Genomic DNA, 25,881 nt, shown 5'->3' on the forward strand with positions numbered 1-25,881 from the left:
GGGTGAGGAGTGCAGCTTTCATATGGTCATAGGAGGTCATCTGGTGGTCCAGGAGTTGCAGCAGGGCGTCGCGGCCCTCATTGAGGAATCTCCCCCATAGACCGGCTCCCCAATCGCTTCTATCGATCCGGTGTGCAGTCATAGCGATTTCATAGGCCTTAAACCATTGCTGGATGTCGTCCTCTCGGAAGTACTCTCGGACGACATCCTTGGGGATGTGTACCTTTTTCTCTGTTGCCCCTGGGGTGTGGGGTTGCTCGGACACCCCTACTTCTTTATTCTGCTTGCGTAGGTCGATCTCCGCTAATTTCCGCTCATGCTCATATGCCAGTTTCTTTTCCTCGAGCTCCCTTTGTCTCTGTTTCTCCTCTCTTTCTTCTCGGAGACGCAGGTGCTCTAAGTTGATTTTTTGTTCGGCCAATTTAAGTTCAATGTCCATTTTGAGCCGGGCCATTTCTAGCTCGTGTAGTCGGGTTTTCTCTCGTTCCTGGATCTCGTCTTGCGAGAGACCCTTTCTTTGCTCCTCGGGGGCCGTGGTGGTTTTTGCTGCGATGCTTTGATCCGAGGTTCCGGCAGCCCCGGTTTCTGCCCAAGATTCTAGGGCCTGCTTAAAATCGTCTTTGGTACTTAGTCCGGTGGTAGCGATACCTAGTTCGATGCAGAACTGTTTTAGTTCACGATGGCTGTACTCGTCCAATTTCTCCATCTGGAATTTCTCCGTTGATCCGCTTTCTTTAGTTGACATCGTGATTCGCCGTGGGGTGAGCTACTCTCTGTACGGTTATGCGGTGATTCGGATCGCGCCGCTGGCCACCAATGTTAGACGGACCGGGAGGGTCGGCCGAGGATAAGGGGAGAGGTCTCCGGGGAGAGCCGTCTCCAGCGATCGTACAGACAAGTAACTTCCCCCCCACAGACGGACACCACACAAGGGTAAAGTTCAACGAGACTTTATAGGCAATTCTTTAAGGTTACGATGGAATGGTACAAGGAGGTCTGGACTCAGGGGTCCCCTCGGTTCTGGTCTCTGGCTTGGGAAAAGGGTAGCGGGACAGTCTTGTTACCAAAAGATGAAACTAGCTCTCAATCCTCGAGCTCGGCGTTCTAGATGATCGGGCCGCGGCGGAGCCAGCAGGTCCCGAGATGGACGAAGGAAACGACGGTCCGCGGCGGAGCCAGCAGGTCCCGATGAAGATGGTGAATGCAAACGGTCCGCGGCCACGCCAGCAGGTCCCGACGACGATGAAGGATATGAAGGTTACGAAGGTTGCGGCAGCGCCAGCAGGCAAGACGATGGTGCACGAGACAGAGCTATGGCAGCGCCAGTAGTCCGTCAAGGATGAGTTCTTCTCTGCGTCTCTCGACTCCAAGATACAACTGCCTTCCTGCTCTGGAGCTGCCCCAGTTATAGGGCTGGTGCCCTTTGATGTCCGGACCCTCGCACTTGGAGGTCGGGAGGTCCGGGATGAGGGAGTCCAGACACACAGCAGGGGGGTGGAGCCAGCGCCCGGGGAGGCGATGGGCGAGCGGCACCTGGCGGGGGAGAGCCATCGACACCTCTTTCCCTCAGTGACTTGCCAAGTAGCCCGCTCACCTCCTGGGTGGATGGTGGTGCCGGGATGTCTGAGACCTGGCCAGGCCCAGGGTTGAGGTCGATCTGGGGCCAGGCGGCCTCGTGGTGGAGTGTCCAAGATGGCGCCCAGGAGGGGCGCGCAGGCCGGCAGTGGATCAGGCCCACGAGGTCGACATGTTCGAGGGTAGGGGTCCCGGAGGGGACGGAGGACGTGTAATGGTGGTGTGTGGTACCTGCGTGACCGGGCTCGGGCCTGGTCGGGCCGGGGGAGAGTGGCCCTTCATGTGGCCTGTCCAACAATGACTGGTTCTGTAAATTCCAAAATAAATGATATACTACCTCCACAAGGTAATGGTTATTGAGAAGAAAAACACAATGTAAATATGTCCAGCTCAATCTAAAGTGGAGGGGGTAAGACTAGACCAGGGAGGGAGGTGCGAACTGTACTAATGACAGGTCATTGTATGTAAAAACAGCAGACGATGGCACATCACAATCTCTGTACTCTGACACTTCTTGCACCGATTTTCTCTCTTAAAGATTTACATATGCCCAAATATTGTGGAGCATTTGGGGGCATTATACATGCACTCTGACTAAAAACTTCAAAGGTAGCACGTGGATACCTCAGTAATTGCCCCCACTACTTGCCACTTTAAACTTTTTCTTGTAAATGAATCTTACCTGTTTACATAGAAGTATCCAACATGTAAGCCTTTGTAGCCTATGTGCTCTTGTACATGCCTCTTAGCACTTGGAGATGTTGAGGCTTCTTGTTAATGCCACTTCCACGTAACAGAACTCTAAGCCCTGTGTCTTCATTTTACATACTGCTGATCACTGTCCAGCATTTTAAGTTGCTGTCGACTTTTTGTAAATATATACTACCACCGCCAACATCTGCTGTCTCTTGTACGTGCATCCTTAACACTTCCCAGCCTTTGTGGGATGTTGTGTTCCTGCCAAGGCCTAGCATGATGGATCAGTCTTCTTATGTGCAAATACGCTCCAGTTGTACTGTTCACAAGCCCATATTGCTGGTAATCAATGAGACATCCATCCTCTCCCATAGTAGACATAGATTTTATTTATGTCTTCGTTCTTCCATCCATCAACTGCCATTCCCGAGTTCATTCGTCACGGCATTCACTGGCCATCCAGCCAAATAGCTATATTCAATCACCTAATATTTTACCACCCTTCTTCAGTGCTTTAAATGGGCCGGTACTCAGCGGTACGGTGGTGTACCGGCACTTCTCCATGTTCTCCCATTGAGTACCGGGACTTTTCCTTGTGTTAAGAGAGTACCAGTACTCCTAGTGGCATGCTGCAGTCAGTCTCTGGGTTATGGGCGTGCGACAGTTAATGGGGAGTGTTCCGACGCGAAGTTGCGGCTGCAGCCCTACACTCAGAGCTGGCATTTGTTAAGATAGCGCCTTGGGCGAAGAGAAATGTGGCGCCCTTGCTGATGCTAGAGGATGAAATGAAGCAGCAGGGGGTCCTTTTGAGTTGACTGGTCAGTCCCTGGATGAACAGTGACTGCCCCCTGAACCCAGACCCCTCGGGACCTCCCCAGCTCACCTAAATCACCGATAGCTTAGCTGCCTCATGGTGATGGGTCTGTTGGTGTTTGTGTCAGCAGGGGTGAGACGGTGAAAGGAGCGCAACGAATGGGGCAAAGTGGTGTTAAAACATTGGCCAAAAGTCTGATCATGAAGGATTAAAACAACGCTAATCTTGCAAGATGACAGGGGTTCTACTGCTGGTATTGCCTTTATGCCCACAGCTCCGTGCACCCCTCGGATTACTGGCGCCCTGAGTCTGGGCCCAGCTCGCCCACGCTACAGGCCAGCCCTGCTCACACACTGACAGCGCGACAGGACAGGAAGACACCTTTGGGTCGACTTTGGAACTGTAGCGCTGTCAGTTATAGGGACAGGTTGCAGCGCTGGAATACACTCACCATTGTCTGTCAGAGCGCATAATGCCCTTCGGTCAAGTTTGGCTCGTGTGTGCAGGGCACATTGGTCAATTTTTGCAGTTAGATATAGCGCAAACTTGACAGGAGGGCCTTAAAGTGCTTTACATGAGAAGCACTAGTTCTACATGAACGCATACTTTTTGTTTTTATGGCACAGGTGAAATACCAGCGTGGGCTCAACATCCTGCGATCCAGGGCAAATCACTTAAATCTCCTTGTGCCATAAAAAAAAGAATCTACTTTCGTGTAAAAATACTGCTTCTCACAGTAATGCCCTCGTGCTAAGTTCATGCTGTATATAATTACAACAAACACCAATTAGACCCTGCAGCTATGAGCAGAACTTGGCCAAGGGCACTGGGGGCACTTTACATTGAATTAAAAGATGCTGATAGTGTACAAGGCTGCCTCAAAGTCACACCCCCCAGACATGTGCCTACCAGGCCCACCCCAATCAATTTGGTGAGTCCTGACACTTCTCTTTTCCCATTTAAAGCACTGCCTGTTGGTACCATCCATCCCTACACTTTTGCACTCTCATTCATTCATCTATTCTTCTGTACAAGAATCTGTTCTTTGGCACAGACTTTAAATATGGCTGTTTAGTTCACCTTAGATTATTGGGGTGAATCTCTGCTGTCAATAGTATTCTGCTGCAGCTTCTGTAACACGAGGAACACTGTATGGTGTAACCAGGCACTTTAGAAAACGTTTATTATTATTATTATTATTATTATTATTATTATTATTATTATTATTATTAGTACAACCATTTTTCATTCTATGTCCATTATTTCATAATCCTTTCATTCACATCCATCCATTAATATAGCCACCCTCATCGTTTTATTGTTATCCATCCTCACCATTTCATTCTTCCATAAATACAAGTATCCGTTCGCACACCATCATGCTTCTACAGATCTATTCATCCGGCCTCCCCCTCTGACACACACAGATACCCCGCCCACTCCCTCTCTGTTGCTTTTGTCAGTGCCCGCTTTGACATTGTAATGGATCTCTTCCTTGTTTATCCTTTCATGCGATTCGTTTCGTTTGAGCTTTCAAAGCTGCCATTAATGGAATGCTCTCTGTATAAAATTGTTCATAAATAAATCAAGACAGTGATGTTCTCTTTGTTGCAAGAGTTGCTTTGCAAGCTTGTTGAATTTAGTGCCAAGTCGTGTATCAGCCGTTAGCATGTGAGATGCACACAGTGGGGATCTATTCATCGCGTAGGTGAAAATGTTCCTTGGTTATGTGTTTTCCTGTGGACCCAGAAAAAGGAAAAAAAGCAAAGGTTCTTGCCAAGCGATTACCATCACGACTATTTGAAAACATGAGGGGCTGACCCTAATCTGGTCCTCTGTAGAAATAATCGCTATTATGTTCGAGAATATTTAAGAATCTCTAAAATCCTTTATGGGCATGTCTGCGTCCAGTCAAATAGACTCCTCAAATTCATGTTTCATAGCACAACATTTCATATCATCCCTTCAGTGTCATAATGATATATGTGAATTAATACCCAAGTGAAGTAAAATCCCACCTACTTTATAAATGACCTGGCAGTTATATGAACAATACCTTGATATGCAACATATATATCAGTACACAAGTTGTACAACTGGCAAAAATTGCCATCAGTATTAACTCATCTTCAATTGTTCTATAGGCCACAGTCCTTTTTCTCTTTAAATAATTGAAAGAATGTTAGGACGTCTTAAGGTGTCACGAGCAAGATGAAAAAGGTAAAAGGTGTCTTCTGCCAGCTCTTGCACCACCAGAGTCTTGCAGCACGACATTGCTCGTAAAGTTCAGCCAATAAATCTTACTGTGGCACAATGTACCTCATCCTCCTGACTTCTGTGTAAGAGTATAGACTGTTGTGAGGCAATTCTCAACTCACATGTAAGTTGCTCACCATAGCAAGGCTGGTTGCCTTTTAAAGTGGTGCTCCCCTAGTGACAGAGAAGGGGTATGGCTACAGTGGTACTGCAAGGTTAACTTGGAGTCTGCGGTTATTGAGAAGCAACACACCTACACTGAAACAGTAGCATGCTATTAGCTTGAATCAGAACATTTCTTTAGGAAGTGACTGGATATATAGTACTGCAGAGATGTCACTGTTCCTGACAGTGGAATGAAAACAGAGGTAACATAGCCCTTTTTAGGTCTCGCCTAGCGATGCAGCGCATGTGCTGCTTGCCTTGGCGACGCCTATTGTTGTCGGTTTGGTGGGCGAAGGGGGACAGGACATGTGCACTTGCCTGGATAGCCAATGTGCCCGTGCACGGCATCTCCTCTCTGGCATGTTACTTTTCATGCGCTCCCACAGCGCTCTCACTTTCACGTGCTTGATTTAGTTTTCACTTTCACTGCGGCACTGCGACTTCACACAAGGCAGACACATACATTTCAGAGCTCAAGCATATCAAGATATTTTTTTTCCAAGGGTATTCTTTTCACATTTCAGATTTTGCATCCTCTACACACATACAATCGACACCATATTACCTCCACATGAAAACATGTACCCTAGTTGGTAGTCTGTATCTCTAGACATGCTTTCTTTGCTTGTGTTCTTGACTCTCCATGCCTGTCCCTTTGCCCGTAATGTGTCCTGCCACCTATACTAATGTTCTTGCCTTGCCTTTCACTCTACCCTGCACTCTGTCCTGCCACTTATCTTGTTATTCCAGCTAATATGCTGCTCAAAACCCCCTCTGAGTGCCTCCTAATGAACCTATCTATAAAAGGTAGCATCCGCTGGTAGACTTTATAACTTAAGTTGATCTGTACATGATTATGTTTTTTTCTTGAGGGATAAAAACAAAAATGTTACATTTGGTTCATGTTGGCCACGCAAGACTGATTAGATCATTATCCCTTCGCTCTAAACGACTGATCTCTGCAGAACGGAATGAAGGTCGAGCCCTTCACTTTACGAGTGCGCCTTTTATACTGATACTCACTCCCTTTACTGTTCACAGATCCTCGTGTTACTATAACTTCGCCCCCTTGCCCTACTTGACAAGCAGCAGAAAGGGGATACCTGACTAGCTGATGCCATGTGAAAGTATTTTATGATCAGCGTGTTTTTGGAAAACCTGAAACTCTAAGTTACTATTTGGGATGTATTGTGCAGTCTATCAGGTCAGACTATGAGTTCTGATATTTTTTTGAGCTGCCACAGTGTTAAAAATTGAAAACTGATTTATTTGAAACCTATCAATAATCAAATGGAGAAACTGTTGCACCGAGCGCCGTTACAAGACTTACTAATATACTGTGTCAAGTACAGGTGCGTTGCTTTATAAAAAGTTTCATATAGCGGAACTCGACTCAAAGGCATCAGAGCGTTTTACATGAGCACCAGTTGCGTTACAGACACATTCATTGACTAGAGATGTGATGAAGATGAAGTGATTTGCGCAGAATCACAGGGTGTTGAGCGCCCCTTCCGAGACTCAAAGCCGGTTGCCCAGCTTCGAGGTCGATCACTCTTGCTGTTAGGCCACAGAGATATTGCTGCTACTGGGACAGCAAATGAGCACTTAAGTTTTCAGAGAGCTTTTGTAGGAACAAACTTGCCAAAACAGCCTATTTGTTAAAGCTTGTTGGACAGGCATTATGTAAGAAAATATCACTGTAATTACTGTGAACTTGAGTCGATGTTACTAATGTAAAAAAATGTTTATTCCGCTGAGCAGGTCTGCTTCTGTAATTAAATTGCAAACCACATTTATGAATTTACCATCAATAATTTGTTTTGTTCTGGGCTATATGTGCAAGAGCAAAGGGACATCCTCGGAACTTTACCTTAAGTGCATGTATAAGTTAGGTTTTATCTTTTATGCCTGCTGATAGCAGCTTTTGTAAAATACTGTAATGCCTTTTGTTGTGTGCTGCTTAATACTGTAGTAAAGCTGATGCTGTCTTTGCTGTGTAATCCAAGCATGTTGATTGGGACAAGATACGCTGCTTCACAGCTGTGAGACTAAGCCCTTCTGAGCCACAATTCTCTTTTCCCCGTGAGTCCAATATGGATATAAAGAAAAAAACATGTGAAGCTGATACTCTTAGAAGGCTACTTCATGTTCATGTTAGTGATAGGCCAATCATAAAATGCTAATTTTTAGACCTGGGTCTGTGTCTGGCAGAGAATAATGCTGATTGTCTAGTTTGCTTTCTGTTTGATTTTGTAGGTGCTTTTCTAGGACTTTATCTGTACCTGGTCCTCTGACCAGAGAAAGGCCTTTCCAACCATGTTCCAGTGCATGTGAGGCTCCAGTTGCTTCTCCCTTGTCCTGCGCTCTCTCTCTCGCCTTCTTCTCTTCAGGTTGTTTGGTATTGCTATTGTTTCCCTGCTTTTCCTCTCTGTTTGCCTTATTTTGCCACGTTTTTGCTCCGGTTATCTGTATGGTTTCTTTTAGCCATCTCTCTGCTTCTCTGCCCTGTTTACAAATTTTAGCTCACTCGTTTCTTCTCTTTTGCCTGGTGCTTTGCGCACCTTGTCACTCATTCTCTCTTCCCCTTTGATTCTTCCTCGATCTTGACTCTCTCTCCTTAACCCTTGTTTCTCGCATTATCTCTCAGATCTTTCTTAACCCTCAAGTCTTAGTTTGTTCCTTGCTCGTTAGCTCTCTCTTTTTTGCACTTATTGCTCGATTTCCATTTTTGTCATTTTGCTCTTGCACAGAAGGGATTGTTTATAGAATAAACACAGCAAAAAGCATTTACAATGCAATATGGCATTGTGAATGACAATGCCTTTTATGTATGTGTTAAGAAAACCTGAAAGTACAAAGTGTGTTTTTACACACCGCTTGCAGGTTTTCAAAACATATAAATAAAAGGCATTGTCATTTACAATGGCAATAGCTCAAACTCTCGCAAATGCGTGACCTATTGCATTGCAAATGCTTGTTACTATTCACCTTATGTCCACTTCTGGGATCCTACTGTGGACTGTACACGGTTGCAGATAAAAAGGGTACATACTGAGCCCAAATATTCAGGGGTCAGGGGAGATGTTTTTCCCCTCACTTCCTGAAAGCAAAATGAAGTAGTGTGTTGCTATAATGTTGGTTTCTTGACGTTTACCAGCATGCCCCGGTTACTTACCGGTAATCTTCATTACTCCGAGTATAGTCTTCCTCGCCACATGAGTTCCATCCCCCCCTCCCGGTCTGGCTATCGGCTTCATTGTTTGCTTGGTAGTTCAGGCTGTTGGTTGGGCCGGCCCGCCTCTTATAGAGGTCAGGTGTGACTGGTCGGCCATGTTGGGAGGGGGTGGGAGGCTTTTTTTACTTTGGAGGGTTCTGTCGTGGAGCTGAAGCTCACTTTGTAAGTCATGTGGCAAGGAAGACTAACGAGGAGGTAATAGGGCCTTACTTAGAGTGGGACAGACGGGATACTGCGTCACAAACTCCCGTCCTCCGTATTACAAGTGCATTATAGGCTATGACACTTTTAATACGCCTGACAGGATATTTTGACGTATTATCCCGTCTGTCTGCTAAACTCTAAGGCCCAGTCTTCCACAATACAGACGAGCATTGAGAAACAATGTTTTTTTTTTAATTCGAGGTATTTCGTAACTGTGTATATAAACAAAGTACATCCCTGTCCACAATAGGCGAGGGGTACTGAAAACAACATTGTGATGTGTGTGACTTTCATTAAAACTTGTGTAATGTATCTCATTCCTACGTACGATATATTTGAGTAAAACAAAAGTCACTTCAAACATTTCCAAATAATAAATACAAACATGAATATATATTCCTATAGTCATACAGCTAAAGGAAGGTACACACACAGTGCCCGCGAGTGCCATTAAAGTCATAGTTTTGCAGTTTAAACTGAATTAAATTATTATTGTATTGTTAGAGCCACACACATGATAGGCATATCGTGAGGAGTTTCGTTTCTCGCGTGTCTAGTGAAATGTACACACTCACACCAAGTTCTGCATTCTCATGGATTCTAAGAAAAGATTTCTTCACTCATTCACCTTTCCGAATATGTCATGTGTTTTCTTCCCAGTGGGCAGGTTCTGTCCGTCACCCCACGGAATGAAAGGCAAGCTGAGGTGATGAAGAATTTGACCGCCATGTTTGAGGTATAGTATATTACAAAGTATGAGTGAAATCATCCAGCTGCCTGTGAGCAAGTTAATCAAAGCACGTGCGACACGACTCCATTGCCGTGAATTACCCAAATTGTGATTGACATGCATGTTTTTTTCGGTTTACCCTTTCCAAATAACAGCAGCGAATTAATAGAACATTTGTATTCCAGAATCAATTTTTTGCATTTTAACTCCACACATTGTTCATTGCTCTCTCCGGTAAGTTTGTGGATGGTTTCATTTCGTGTCTCCTTTCATAACCGACATGCAAAATGTATTTCCTTTTAGAATGCCAAATGTGTCGAGCACCAGGCAATGTTGTGATTGGCTGCACTTGTCGAGTCCTTGCTTTGGTTTTAGGACCCACGAGCTGTATCCTCGGAGATGGCACAATATCTGGACGTGGTGACCTCTAGGTGACCTCTAGGTGTTAGCCTCCAACAGCCATTGCTGCAAATTTCTTTTTTTACTTTTCAACCACTTGCTCTTAACTCTGCTTGTCTCATGATGTTGATTTGGTTTTTGGAAATGTACCAAACATTTGTATATTGGACATGTTTCACAATTCTTTTAATTCACTGTGCTAAAATGCTAAAACTCTGCCAGCAACAGAAGCGCCTGGCATATCTGAAGATCCATCGTAGCAAGTAAGCAATTTATGCGTTGATTTGGAAGATTTAGAGAACAGAGAACTTGGCAGTGAGACAACTTGAGAATCTTAAGATCCAAATTCGCACTTCATCTGCCCTCAACACCACACTTCCTCGTCTGCCTGTCTCTAGATCACTGTCAAACAAATGTGTATAGTCCACTGTGCTTCCCAGGGTTCAGGCCTCTCTTCCATCAGCAAAAATTATATTATCTGTAACCATCAAAGCAGAGTTGCTCGATCTAGGCTGTTCTCTTTTGATACAAACAAGGCCTTGACTGCCTTGAATGGGTCTTTCTGAAAATGATTACTTGTTGGCCCATGCCCGCAATCTTATAAGTGGTTTACCCCCATGGTCAAGGTGTTGGTAAATGGAAATCTTTCAACTAAAATGCAATTGGAAAGGGGATTAAAGCAGGGGTGGCCACTGGTCCCGCTATTTTTCCAAACAGAGGCTGAGCCTCTTGTGGCAACTATCAGAGCAAATAGGGCCATAGAGCATCATGGTGAGGGCAGAGAGGCAAAAACAGGCTGTGCCAGTTTACCAACTAAATAATGCTCACCCTGCATACCTACAAATGTCCGTTCTAGCATTCCAAGTGGAGTCGGACTGAAATAAAAACAAGCACATCTGAGATGCTGGCTTTTAACATTGCACCTGTAGAAAGAGAGTTGAATAGTTGATAGGCACTCTAGTGGGTTTGCCATGGGCTTTGTGTGTATATAATAGGGGCTAGGAGAGTATCACTATTAAACATAGCCCTTCCCTGCCTACTGTGCAACTTTCAGACTATAACCATGGGGTTTCTGGGACCTCACCAGCTGTTCCGCGCCACCGGTAGGGGCGCCTCGCGTTGGGGGTAGGTTTTACACCCTCGGCTGTCCGTGATTGAAGGTACCTTACCTTTCCGAACAGCCCCACGGGAACAGACTGCGGGGCCCTTCAGCGTTACTTTTAGGGTCTCCTCTCTAGAGCAGGACCAGCTGGCCTGCTCCCTGATTGACCTAGTGAGGTTGTATCTCTATTTTAATATTTACCTTAATTTTTTTCACTGTGTAGTACCCAACACTCGAGGTCCTGAAGAATTGCCAGACAGGCAAGAAACATGCCGACCTTTTTAGAGGGTAGAGTTAGTTTACTGTAGATTTAGCAGTTCCTTTCTCCCCTCCCACCCTTTTAAATAAGGGAGTCAGCCACGTGAATAAAGTCCCCTGTGGATTGACTCACCTTCTTTTAATATTCACTACTCCCTCACGACTACACCTTCCCCAGACCCCTCACACGCACTCAAACTATTGGCTGGAACAAAAGATCTCCATCAAAGAGCGCCTACGGCGCCCGTCAGACATTGCAGCGCCAGTCTGACGAGGAGCAGGAGACCAATGATGAAGCATGACACCTAGGTTTCTGGGTGTGTGAGGTCTCTTAGTTCCACTAAGGGAACATCTTGTTCCCTGCTCTCTCTTTTTGTCTCCATATTCCTACACTTCTTCATATTCCATCCCCGGGGAACTTAGTATTCTTTTGCTTAATACTTGACTGGACACATACTCTCGACCCCGCTAAACATTGTCCACCACTGGTTCCTAATTTGTATTGAGTTTCTGGGACCTTATCTTAGATACCTACAGCCTATCTCTACTGTTAGCTAGGATGTAAAGACAGTAAGGGTAAATTGGAAAATTCTCATGGCGCTTAGCGAATAGGGGGAGTTAGCCTGCCCAGACATTAAGGGGTACTATAGAACAACCCAGATTTCATTACCTTCTCAACAGAAAATTGATGGGACTTCATTCAACGCTTTATCTGCCTGCAACCTTGGGGACTGTTATGGTGCCAGAAACAGCATAGGCCAAGATCCATAGACAATCATCTGAGTACCATGGGATTTTGACAAACATGGGGCTGGTTGTTCAGTAAGGGAGGTCTATCCCAGCTCTTGACAACTTTACAAAGTGTAAGCATGAGGGTTGTAGAATGTTAAAGGATATGTTTGGGAGGGTAAATTAAATCATTTCACAGCTGTGACTAAGATTTTCAACTGTAAGTAAGACGGTGCAATGCTTTATTACTTCTAAGTCAGATGTGGGGTCGGACTGGCATGAAGCACAACAGGGAGTACTGGATAGGCTGGTCTGAGAGGTCAGTTTTGTGGACCAGTTTTTTAGCTGTTTGTGGGTCTGCTTTATGGTCTAGTGGGCTGTTTTTTACTGTTGATTTTCATGATATTGAAACAAACATTGCCTGTAGCAAACCCAAATCCATGCAATCTTCAATATATTGCAAAACACATATACATAGTGTCTTTACAAGTTCAAAACTGCCCCAATTTGCAAATATTGGCCACATTTGTTAGGTATCTAATTCACTAACAGTTACAGGGGCTGACGTTATTTTGATGTTTGGGCCTATTTCCTGTCTCAGTCCAATCATGCTTAGATTTTAATCCATACAACTAAATAAAACTGCAGAAAAACTAATTTGGGAGATATTAGACTATTTACTGCTTTTGTGAAATGTATTTTACAGGTTATTAGGTCGAGAGAGCTTATGGAGTGGGGAGTCTCTGGAAAAGAGTGGCAGATATTACACAGCTGGATTTTTATTTTGAATGGTTTAACCCCTCCCATGCTCATGACGAGCTCAGCTCATCATGAGGCACAGTGGAGCTGAGCTCGTCATAACTGTCACAGCCCACCCACGCGCGGCTAATTGCCCGCCTGTGCGGCCGTTCTATTGGAGTGGGTGGAGTCATGATGAGTCCAGCTCGTCATTAGCACAGCTCCACTGTGCAGCATGACAAGCTGGACTTGTCATGAGTATTGTGGAGCCACGTGCGCCCCCCCCCCCCCGCACCGCGGGGGAATTAGCCCCGCGTGGAAGGGGTTAAATCTAAAACATACTCTGTTAAAGGTACTACACCCATGCCAGAATAAAGAATTTAGCAGTAAGCAATATGGATAGATTCTGGAAAGAACATGGGGGCAGACATGATCTCCTGCACAAGCGATGAGCCTGTTATTGGATGAGGTGAGGCCAATAGTGGGTGAGTAGTGGGGGCTATGGAAGGGAATGACAATCCAATTTATCCTTTTGCCCTTTGTATTTGGGACACATAACGATTGGGAAGATACAATAAACCTAGATCATAGCTAGTGGTGCAACCAAGTCCTAACAGCAATGAGATTAATTATAGCCTGTCTTTGGGGGAAAGCATTATTGAATTTTAGAATAAGTGACATTTAGAACAGATAATGAATTTGTCAGAAAATAAGTAAACGTGACTGAGTAAAAAGTCCTAAATCCTGCTAGGTCCAACACACAAGTTTAGTAAATAAACCTGGGCTCACACCCTGGTAACTATGACACAAAGCAGCTAGACTTAACTTAAGGAAATGTGTTTAAAGTATTTAACAGTACCAAAACAATTAAAAAGTGAAAACACAATCTAATAAAATCCCACAATTTCTAAAAATAAAGAAAAATTCAAAAAGAAAAACCCCCCACCAAAATGACTAAGGGGGACAAGAGAAATGACTTTTTAAAGTTTTAGGACACAAAGTGTCAATAATAAGTAAAGCACTAATCGGAAATCACTGTTGGCAGTTGACCGGGATTTCAGGCAGACCGTGATCAAGCCGAAATCAGATAACCTAAGCAGGTCACTCCGGTCAATGAGTTTACCTTGTGACTTAGTCCAAAAACAGAAGTCAAAATCCTCCAACAGAGAAATGCTGCAGGCTGTATCCAGCAAAGTCCTGTCAAACAAAAAACCCCAATGATCGCAAAATTTACCAAACCCTGCATACCGAATACATGAGGAAAATCAAAGCGGCAAAAAAAAACCCATATAGCTGAACGCATAAGTAAAGCTAAAAACTCGTCCAAAGAGCTCCATCACATACTAAAAGAACTTACGTCCGTTAAAAGTTCACAAGAGGCCCCCAAAACCCAAGAGTGGACGGAAGACCTCTCAATGTTCTTAGACGACAAAATCACAAAAATATGTCAACCATTCAATATAGAAAACACCTCTCTCCAACATCTTGAAAAAGAGCTACACATGAACCAAGTTGTTTCTTCCACAAATTGGTCCACTTTTGAATTGTTAAATGATGAAAAAATCTTACGTCTAGGACATAAAATCAAATCCGGATCTCCTTGCGACCATCTAACATCCAAACTATTTACAACCCTTGCTCCAGTGTTGGCCCATCCCCTCTCTTGCCTTCTAAACACATCCCTGATAGAAGCGGAATTCCCTCAAATCTGGAAAGCGGCTAGAGTTAAACCACTACTAAAAAAGCCCGGTGCGGATGCAAACACCTTTTCAAACTATCGCCCCATTTCCTTGCTACCCTTTCCAGGGAAAGTGCTGGAGGCATTCGTAAATGAGCAGCTGATAAGCTATCTCGAGAGGAACAATCTACTCGACACCTCACAGTCAGGTTTCCGTGCCGCACATAGCACGGAGACAGCCCTGATTGAGGTGACCGACAACATCAGAGGTGCCCTCGACAAACACCAGTCATGCATTCTGGTACTTTTAGACCTATCGACTGCCTTTGACACCATCTCCCATCACATCTTAGTCAGACGACTGTGGGAGTATGGTGTCAAGGGGCAGGTTTTAAGGTGGTTCATCAGTTATTTGTCCAATCGAACTACCACACTACAAACTGATGAAACTTTGGCCAGTACACGGCCAGTTACCAGGGGTGTGCCACAAGGCTCAATCCTCAGTCCTTCGCTTTTTAATGTTTATATGGCCCCTCTGGCCAAACTTATTAGGGCACATGGATTCGACGTGTTATCATATGCGGATGACACGCAAATACTTGTTACCCTCGGCCATGATATCAATGATACAAAAAAACGTTTCAAAAAGTGTCTGATCGAGGTTAAAGACTGGATGAGTCTGAACCACTTACAACTAAATGGTGCAAAATCCGAAATAATGACCTTTGGTCAAGCGAGTGCACATTGGACTCAGGACTGGTGGCCCTCGGAATTGGGGGAATGTCCGATCCCAAAAGAATCCGTCCGCAATCTCGGAATCCACATGGATAATAAATTATCCATGAAGGACCATGTGAACCACACTGTCGGGACCTGTTTTGGAATCATGCGAAGCCTCCGCAGAGCTTTCAAATGGATACCAAAAGAAGCTCGCAAAGTTCTAGTGCAGGGCCTCATAATAAATAGGTTAGACTACTGCAATTCCATCCTGCTTGCCATAAATGAGTGCCATACAAAGAGGCTACAAGTTGTTCAAAACACTGCTGCTCGTCTGATTTTTGGACTCCCAAAACGATCTCCTTCCTCTCCAAGCCTAAAGAATCTACACTGGCTCCCAATAAAAAAAAAGAGTCATTTTTAAAATCATGTGTCTAGTTCATAAACATATGCATGGCACTGGACCCAAATACTGGAACCAAAATTTGACCTGGTACCAGCCCGGACGAGAACTGAGATCCAGCTCCAAGTTCCTACTTACGCCATCTAGAGTACAAACAGTCAGAAATGGGGGACGTGCATTTTCCCATATGGCACCCCTCCTATGGAACAAACTTCCTCTGAACATCCGTGCAACGATCGAGCACATGAGGTTCCGAAAATTGCTGAAAACATGGCTTTTCAGCTAGGTCTTGCCTTTTATAGGATCGCTCCTCTTTTTCTCTGGGACTGTCCGCATGCGCCATGAGACTCCCTCACGGGATGTGATATGTTCTGCGCAATACAAATTTCCAGACTAGACTAGACTAGACAATGTTGGATAGCCATTTGAAGGGGTCCAGCTGAAGCCATTGGTTTTGGAGTTGAAGAAGCTTTTGTGCATTAATTAAATTTGTGCATTATGAATAATGTGCAGAATATTATCTACATTCAGATTCATATGTATACACTGACGTGATGGTATTGTTTTAAAACAATTTTACCATGGCCTATTAAAGTGCATTTTCTTGGCTTATGCTAATTAGACCTCTATTAGGCCTCAATGGCATCTTGTTTGACAATGGTTGTCTCATGTTTGTACTCTGTTTATTATTTCTGCTGTACGTAGTCATGTTTCTTTATTTCCTATTGACCCTGTTCTTGAAGAAGACTCTCTAGCATGGGCTCTGTACTGTGTCTTTTCTCCAAGGTTCTTCCTCCTGCAAGGGCTGTTGCATTCATTCACAATGGTTCAATATTGTTTATGTAACTAGTTTGTTCTTACAACTCCAGATGACATTAGGTCAGAGAGGGCTGGTTTAATATTTATACAGTGGGTTAGTGCTTATGTGCTAAGGCTGTATGATGATTCTAAAGTCTTATTTCTTAGTTGTTGAAAGTGTGTTTCTCGCCTTGATATTTCTGCCCTGTCCATGCTTGTCTATGGGGAAATTTCCTATATAAACCCTCAAATTTGGGGATGGGCAAGATGATTTGCTACTAGGGATACTGTTCGATTGCTTACTGATTTTGCTGCACATTTGGGACTTCAAAGATTTCTCTGGTTTAGTCATTTTTCTTTGCTCATGGCCTTCATGGCAGTGTATTTCTATGTCAATCACCAGTTTCTGCATTTACGTATCCTATGTAGTATCTTTTACATTTTTGTAATAATACATGTTTATAAGTTCTTAATTCCAACTTATAACTCATTTATAGAGTCATTCTTTTCTTAATTGACTGAATGTTTACATGCTGATTTGTACCTTATCTTTGGACACTGTAGCTACAGAGGTCAGCTAGCTGACCCTTTATGTTCACTTCTCAGTCGTGGGTATAAGTGAGAGCACATTCTGCCGCTCAAGTCTCCGCACAGGAGACAGCAGGTCCAGTCTTTGACTATTCTTCTACAGGTGCAGATGTGTTCTGAAGATCTTTGGCAGAGGTGGACCTTTTGTAGCATTCTCTAGCCAGTGGGTGAGTTGTGACCCCTGGACGATCCATAGCCAATGAAAAGAAGCTCCATGGGGCAACCCTTCCCACTTTTGCAGCACATCCTGTTCGTCCTAATTCAAACTATCCCACAGTGCAATGCTGTGAGTAAAATCCACCATGACAGCACCCTTTTGACCTTTGCTATTTCTGGTGTCCCAGCCTGTCCCCCCACCCCCACTGGGCCGGTGCCAAGCAAGCTACAGCTGTCCCAAGGAACAAAGGCTTCAATTCCCCATGAATCCTATTACTTATCAATGATTTGGCCTAACAATGATCCCAAGTCAATGAAGTTCCTGAAACCTCATTGACTGCTCTTCCTGAGCTGAGAAGAGTCACATAACTTGCACCCAGGTCTTCCCGCCAAAATACCCAAGCCATTGTTTCTGCTCTGGAAGCAGTTTTCACGCCTCATTATACAGAAGTACCGCTAGGGGCAAGCTGCTGCCAGGCTAATGGTAATCAGCCCACTAGAGGCTCAGAGACAGTCTAACTTTTTAAAAGTTAGTTTTCCTTAATTTTTAACAAAACTGCTATTAAATAAACATTCAACATAGTGGCTAAATCGCTCCGGTAGTTTATCCCAAACCAGAGTATAGTATTCTATCCTGCACTTTAGGTTTTCTCATTGGAGCAGTTATAGCAAAAATAGTTTTTAGTCATGGTAAGTATATGCCTTTTACCACTTTGAAATATTAGGCACCCTACCTTGTGGACTACAAGGCCTACTTAGGGGTGACATATTTAAGATTTAAACGTGTTTTTTTTCCCTTTGTAGTTTTTTTTACTGTTTTGCGTATGTGTTTGACAGGCTTGCCTGTGTGTTTAAAATCTGCAGCAGGCAGGCTAAACAGGTAGGCTTGACACCCTGTTTACTTTGTTATTCTAGTGAATGACACAGCATGTGCTACAGTCCAAAGGTGACATTTAACTTTCCATGTCATTGACATATTCTTCTGCACCAGCTACCATGTCCTTATTGAAAAGATAAATATGTCAATTAGGAGTTGGCTAATTATGTCATGTTGTAATGGTCAAATAACATACATGGGGCCTGGATAGCAGTGCCCCAGTGTGCAGAGTTAAACATACAGCATGGCCACCCCCCAGAAAATGGGGGTGACCATGCAAAAAGTACTTTGTTACAGTATTAACTAATTGGAAAATCAAAATATTATGGTAATTCAGTTTCTTCTTCTATTTGCTTGGTTGCTTAAAGATCAATTCTTTGTGTCTGTTTAGAAATGTGTGATTTCATTGCAATGTCCAATATAGTACAGAACTTGTACTTTTATTGCATATCGAAGTTAACAGAAATATGTTTTCAATTTCTTGAAAATCCTTACAAATTTTTAGGTTGTTCTATGGCAACCAGACGCCCCTGAAAATATTATGAAGGACAATGAGGTGCATTTCTACACAAATGAGTCTGACATAAACAATGTTAAGGAGATGCTGAATCAGTCCTTCATCAGATATCGGTATGAGTAAACGTATTGCCTAATTTAAATCTTTACAGTAAATAAGAAGCTACTTTACATGTATTGACATGGATTTCCTATTGTTTAGTGTTTTAGTAGATGATGTTAAGAATCTCATCGAAAAACAAACTTTCAATGATACTGCAAATACCCGAAGTAGCCCGACTTACTATGAACAATATCATCCTCTGGAAGAAGTAAGTACTATTGTGACATTTTGCAAAACCGGGTTAACTTCTACACAACAGTATATAATTTCTAGATATTCCTATTGTAGATAAACTGATCTTCCACTCTTAGATACGATGTACCTGAAAAATTCTATTGTTTATCGATTCCATGTAATGTTGGGATTTTGATTTCAGTTTATTTCTGTAGCACGTTTTTTCATTAGGCTATTCTATCTACTTTTAAGAGAATTTGTTAGCAAACATATGAAAGTGCAGTCTTAACAATGGAAGGACAATTGAGATTTTTAATGGATTTAGATAATGAAATTAGAAACTAAAAATACAATTATGAAGAATTGAGTTGTAGATTAGAATTGTGACTCATTGGTCACACACACGTGATTAAAAATGGCTTGCCACTCATTTTTGTCCTCTTGTGACATCAAATCAAAAGATTCATCCACTGCGGTAAGTCAGATGGTGCTCTATGTGAGACCATCTAAATGAACAATAGATTGTTAAATGACTCAATTTGTTATAATATATCACCTGGGAAGCCAACAGCAGGTCAGATTTATTCAAAAGATTGTTGCCTGCATGTAGTACGATTTTATGCATTGTGCTATCTTTTGGTATTTGTGAGCATTCCAGGTTACTGCAGGACCTCCAAGCAAGTAGCTCCATTGCTAGTGCAAATAATATGGGTGGCAGGAAACATACTCAGAGGGTCCTCTTCTGGACTGGCCAACTTTATGAGATTACTTACCCAGTTTTTGCTCTTGTGAGAAATCAAGTTCATGTGCGTTGCAGCACGCGCTATGTAAATTGTTTTATTTATTTATTTATTTACTTAAATCCATCCCGCCGTATGCCGGAGTTTACTACTCTCCCCCCTCCCCCCCGCCCCACTGCCCCGCAGCACTACCTCAGCGAGCCGCCACTGCCGACAACATAAGCCACTCAGCCCACTTGATTGAAAAAACTCATAAACGCTACATCCCAGCTCTAATCCTTTCCCTCGATGTGGAGAAAGCATTCAACCAGGTGAGCTGGACCTTGCTATCACAGGTACTTTACACGCTATAGATGGGACAGGGCACCAAGAAGAAAATCCTGGCAGCTTAAACTAACCCTAGTGCTCTGGTCAGAGTAAACAGGCAAAGCACTTAACCCATTACCCTGGCACGGGGAAGGAAACAGGGTTGACACGTGTCACCCCTTCTTTTCGCACTAGTGGTTGACCCTCTTGCCATAAGAATGTGACAGGAATTTGCGATAACGGGTATCCCTTTGAATGCCACTCACACAAGATTAACTTGTTTGAGGACAATGTTCTCTTCACATTCACCAACTCCACAGACTTTCATGCTTCCCTAATACCCATTCTTGAAGAGTTTGAAAGAGTATCCGGCTTCAGGGTCAAATCTCATATATTGAATATCACATTGCCACCTGCTAACATTCCTACCCTTATGGTGACAACTCCCTTCCAGTGGGTCAAACATTTGATTAGATATCAGGGACTTACTATTATGCAACACTTAGAGGGATGGTCGAGGACTAACTGGACACTTTTCCGCAAGACCAATAATATTATTCAGGACCCCAAACCTCTACTCTCCCCATGTTTACCAAACGAGATGGGCAATTGATTTGATAAAGGACATATCCCCAAAGGACTTAGACCTACTGTGGGCGGACAGAGATAAATCCCACCAAAGTATCCCTCAGAGGGAATTGGCACATAAAGCGATGTTCCTATGATAGCTCACCCCAGCTAGGTTGCATGGACCCCATGGCTTCCAATCTGTGCTGGGGGTGTAATCAAAAGCTGGGCATTCTCAACTGTGTGTGGTAGGACTGTGCGCAACCTGAGGCCACTCTGAGCTACCCTGTCCCAGCAGACCCTACTGCTGTGCTCTTTAGGATACGACTGACCAAGATGACGGGGAAGATAGTCAGGCTGGACTCTTGCAGGCCACATGACGGGGCTGGGCAAGCAACTGATTGTCCTCTACTGGAAGAGAACAGACCCACAACCTTATGGTTCCCTCAAGATGTGGCAGGTCCTGGCCATGGAGCGAATCACACACAGTTTAGCCAACACTGATCAGAAATTCACTTGTCTTTGACAACCCTTCATAGACTATAAGTCAAAGCTTTAATTTAGTAGTCTCACATCACAACGGCTCATGGCCCGGCAACTCTTTGGTCACATCCAGGACAAGGGCTTATATACAACACTGGTAAGGTGAATGCTACACTTCCCCCCATTCTTACTTCTTTTTTCCCTTCTATCTCCACCACCCCTAAAGCCTCCCGCCCTCGTTTGGTTTGCACTGCTCTCAATTATATACACACGATTACCGTCGCAGAGTGACTTTTAGGTTTGCTAATTGCACAAATGCTAAAATGGGGGGTCCGGTTACTTGTTGTACCCCGATTAAACAATCCCCAAATACAATTTGTATATGATATGTTTTATAATGGAAAACAAATAAAAAAGATTTGTTAAAAAAGTATATTTTTATCGGTTAACTGGTGAACTTGCAGTGTAATTTATCTACATTTATTATAACTGCAGGTTAGAGATGCACATTGTACATTGAAGTGTTACGCTATACAAGTCATTAAAAAAAGACTAATTTGAACAATGCTGACAGTATTTCATACTTTCAATAAAATGTATGTGAATCCCAGTTTTGGCATTTCTTTATAGATTTACTCTTGGATGGAGCAGATGGTGCAGAGGCATCCAGATCTCCTTGAGCAACTTTACATTGGGTCTTCATTCGAGAAACGTCCCCTCTATGTTCTCAAGGTATGCATTTTCAAGGAAGCACTACATGACAGTCAGACCTGAGAAGCTGGATTGGACCAGGTTAGGTGCAATACAATGCTCAGTGAAACTATATGACTGCATTTGGACAGAAAAGTCCAGAAAATAATGGTGTATGTATGCACTTAACATGGTCCATAGTGCTGCAGACCCACGTGACCATCCGTTTTTGGGCTTCCCCTTAACACATAATCAGTGTCAGGTACTTAGCCCATTTCATTCATCTGTCGAGAACCAAGAGTAGAACCACAAAGATGTGTTGTCCTCTTAAAATATATTCCAGAACTTGAACCTTAAGGGAATCTGCATTTATTTTACCCATTATAAGCAAGTGTCAATCACCCAGATGTCTGTAAAAACAGATGCATATTGTTTAATGGGAAGAAGTTTCGTTTTAGTGTTTTACACTGAACTGCTGGTAGGGAGCATGCTTAACTCTCCCTGGGATTTAAGTCTATAAATATCTAGTGCCCAAGTTTGACTCTGATTTGGCCAAGGGCTAAAGCTAATTAAAAAAAAACTACATTTCTTCCCTTTTAAGCCTGTGTGTTTTGTATCAGTGGTTGGGAAATGCTGTTCCGAGGCAGATGATACTGGTTAAGAAAACTCATAAGACAGAGGAGAAGCTGCCCATGAGGCAGCTGGTAAATGTGTGAGATAAATTAGTGAATGATGTAGAAAATGCATTTCAGGTGCCTACAGTAGGTAGGGGAAGACATGAGTTTCTGTGAACTTTAACATATTTCCAAAAATGTAAACCTTGCCACAGATTAAAGCCTATTGCAAGTTAATGGGGAATTACATTCACGTGTTTCTACACCGCTTCCTGCACTTTTTTGCATGCGGTCAATTCTGATACTCTGAAGTTCTTTCTGTACATGTCGCATTTGTGACGAAACATGTGCCGGCCATGCATTCGTACACTCAGTGGACTGGTCAAACATATAAAGCACTGCTTCCCCGGTATGCATGTTCACAAGCATGGATCCTAATCCTCAATGTTCTGCAAAGAAATCTGATGGGGAGATCTGGTGTTACCTGAGAAGGGTCTTAAGGGGGCACCCATTTACTGTGGAAGATATCCCCAAATATAATTAAATGACAGTACCCTGCTGAGCTGGCATTTTGGACTAACATTATAGATATAGGCCCAATGTGCTTGCACGACTCGATGGATAGACCTGTGGTGTGCACTGACCTAGAGCAACCAACATTGCAAAATGTGTAAATGCTGCTGTGCAGCACGTAGTATCTTGCTTGTCCCCTTTGCCAGTCATGGTGCGTCCAACATTTGTGTGGCACAGGCCTCTCAGTGCCTGTGGAAAATTTTGGCTTGAATGTGTGATTGTTGTGCTTTTGTTCAGTTTGCCTTTACACGCATGCACGCACGGCACATATACTCACTCGTACTTTATCACACATTTTGAATCCGAGGGGTACTGTTTATTTTTCATTGACCTTGCCATACAGTTTTCCTTCGTGCTAATATTGTATATAATTGGTTATTTTGTAGCTATCTGGTAAAGAGAAAAGTGCAAAAGGCGCCATTTGGATTGACTGTGGAATCCACGCCAGAGAGTGGGTGTCGCCTGCCTTTTGTATGTGGCTCATAGGACACGTGAGTATATCGTGACATGTCCTCCTCTAGTTGCGCATTTACAAATAATATAGTGAATTGTGATACATTTTGAACGATGCCATGTTAATGAGAGTAAAGAATGTACATGAAGCACCTTGGTGTCTAAACCACTTTCACAGAATTTGAAAATCAATATTTAACAACAAAAAAACAACTCCTATTGAACACTGAATGGGCCACGACAAATGCTGCATTTTTGGGTAATCCAGGGGACATCACTTCATTCGGAATGTGCTATAGTCTTCACTTCTAGAGGTAAAAGTACATATTATGCAGCACAAACCTATTCAAATATATTAAGGACTTTGCATACATTCTAGCATTATGACAATTAAAGCACATGAAAATAACGATTCTCAAAAACAGACGAACCAACACACAACGATATATGTAACACCGCTGCCAACATACACCAGTGCATACATCAAAGCAATAGACAGAATCTGCAAGTGCAAAGTACAAAACAATAAAAATGAATACAGTATCTCTTTGTTACCTCATATCCCACCTGTTGCATAGATTGTACTGTTCTTTGCAACTCACAGCAAGACCAGATTGTCAATTGTTAGGCAAGTGTGTACTCACTCAGTGGTCTATTCGCCTTCTCTTGTATAAAGCCGATTGGAATCTTAGATGTTAAAAGTGATTATTAAAAATCATTTTACACCTTATCTGTACTTGTCAGAATTGCCTGCTATTGCTGGATTCCATCGCAGGTATTTATAAAAAGCGTTTAGAATTCATATGAAGGGAGTATTTACTTCAAAAATATGAAAATTGCACTAAAATGGGAGTTAGGATTCGAATGGTAGAACTAGTTTCATCCTAGCAAAGGAGTCATTCCTGTACCTGCAATTTATAAAATAATACACTGTGCTAATGTCTTTGTAATATTGCAGTCCGCCCTACCACCTTGCTTCTTAATGGTACTTTCATTCAGGAACCTGGAGTATCTGCTAAAAGGATCATTGACTTATTAATTCCTGATCCACGAACCTCTCCACTTTCATCATTCACCATCCTGTGAACCAAAGTTAGGGCCAATTGAATGTGGCAGCGCAGACACGCTTGTCTCGTTGGTCATTAGAAGGGCTCTCCCACTGGATGGGCGTAGAGTAAGCAGGTACCTGTGATGCTGAGAGAGTGGGTATGTGTAATAGAGTGGCACATGGAGAATCAAGGTATCAGAATGGAGGAAAGTGCACCCTGGACCTCTGATTCTGGGAAGGAGGGTAGGTGAGAGGCTTCTCAAAGTAGGGTTAACAGGGTCTCCTAATATTATTAGACTGTGGACGAGTCCAGTTGAAGAGAATGAAAGACAGAGAGGAATCGCTGGGCAGAGTGGAGCTTTGATAGTCGAGGAGACATTGTTATAGTTGTCGCCTGCATAGTATCAGATGAAGCCTCATCATTGTCAATGTTAGAAATGGGGGGTCTCTAGTTGGCAAATGCTTGCACCTTTGTCCAAGTAGAGACCCTTATTCCTAGTCAGGTTAAGGGGGATACACTTCTAAAATAACCACTGCTCACCCACTCGGTAGCATGGGCCGAGCAGACAGGCTTATCTCAGAGGAAGTGTGTAAGCATTTGTGCACACATACAGTAATACAGTGAATACACTACAAATGGACACCACACCAGTTTAGAAAAATTAGTAATCTTTATCTAACCCAAACAAGACCAAAATGACAAAAATCCAATATACAATAATAAAAATATGATTTTTAGAAGGTAACAATAGTTCTGTCCATAGCAAACTACAGATGCGACACTTTCAACACATATGGCTCCATTAGGATATCGGGCGGATTGCCACCGCCAGGGTGGCGGTGGCCACCACCACCCAGGCGGAGGCAATCCGCCCGACAACCACTCTCGTTTTCCCCTCCGCCTGATTAGGATGGCGGAGGGGACAATGGCGGACGGAAAGACCATCCGCCGCTTTACCGCCACAGTCGCCTTGCGACCGCGGCGGTAATAGATTAATATGGTGGCGGTGTCCAATGGACACCGATAGCCATATTACGATGGCTTAATTTGGGGGCCTTTCCGCGGCGGTAATGCCGCCATGGAAAGGCAGGCGGTGATTGCTGCGGGGGCCCCCTGTAGGCCCCCAGAGTGACGGCTATAGGGGGGTGGCACACGGGGGGGTACCTGTGGTACCCCCTGCATTTGCATAATCGCAGCGGCAGGCACCGTGCGGTGCCTGCTGCTTCGATTATGCAAATGCGTGCATTTGTATGTCACATTGTGGTGGGCGGTGCAGTGAGCACTGCCCGCCACAATGTAAACTTGAGGAATGCGCCCGCCACTGTGGCGGGCGCATCCTAATGCCAATGTCGGGACCCCCGCCCTTTCGGCGTGCGGTCCCGATCTCCGTTAGGTTGGCGGGCGGACTGAGTCCGCCCGCCATCCTGATGGGGCCCATAGTATCTTGGGTGTGTCACAATGATAAACAAAAACAGCTGCAGGGAAGGTGATGCGT

General features: G+C 43.7%; 1 protein-coding gene across 2 annotated transcripts in view; it reads left to right on the plus strand.

Annotated features, from left to right (window-relative positions):
- CPB2 (carboxypeptidase B2) overlaps window positions 1-25,881 on the plus strand; it is a 146,604-nt gene that overhangs the window by 65,546 nt on the left and 55,177 nt on the right. For both annotated transcript variants that reach the window (XM_086935006.1, XM_086935007.1), the window contains exons 2-6: window positions 9,606-9,681; window positions 18,624-18,748; window positions 18,837-18,945; window positions 21,638-21,739; window positions 23,271-23,375. In XM_086935006.1, the coding sequence (XP_086791132.1) occupies window positions 9,606-9,681; window positions 18,624-18,748; window positions 18,837-18,945; window positions 21,638-21,739; window positions 23,271-23,375 (517 nt within the window). The remainder of the gene's footprint in view (window positions 1-9,605; window positions 9,682-18,623; window positions 18,749-18,836; window positions 18,946-21,637; window positions 21,740-23,270; window positions 23,376-25,881) is intronic.

The sequence above is a fragment of the Lissotriton vulgaris genome, chromosome 8 (assembly GCF_964263255.1).
Source record: "Lissotriton vulgaris chromosome 8, aLisVul1.2, whole genome shotgun sequence".
NCBI lineage: Eukaryota > Metazoa > Chordata > Amphibia > Caudata > Salamandridae > Lissotriton > Lissotriton vulgaris.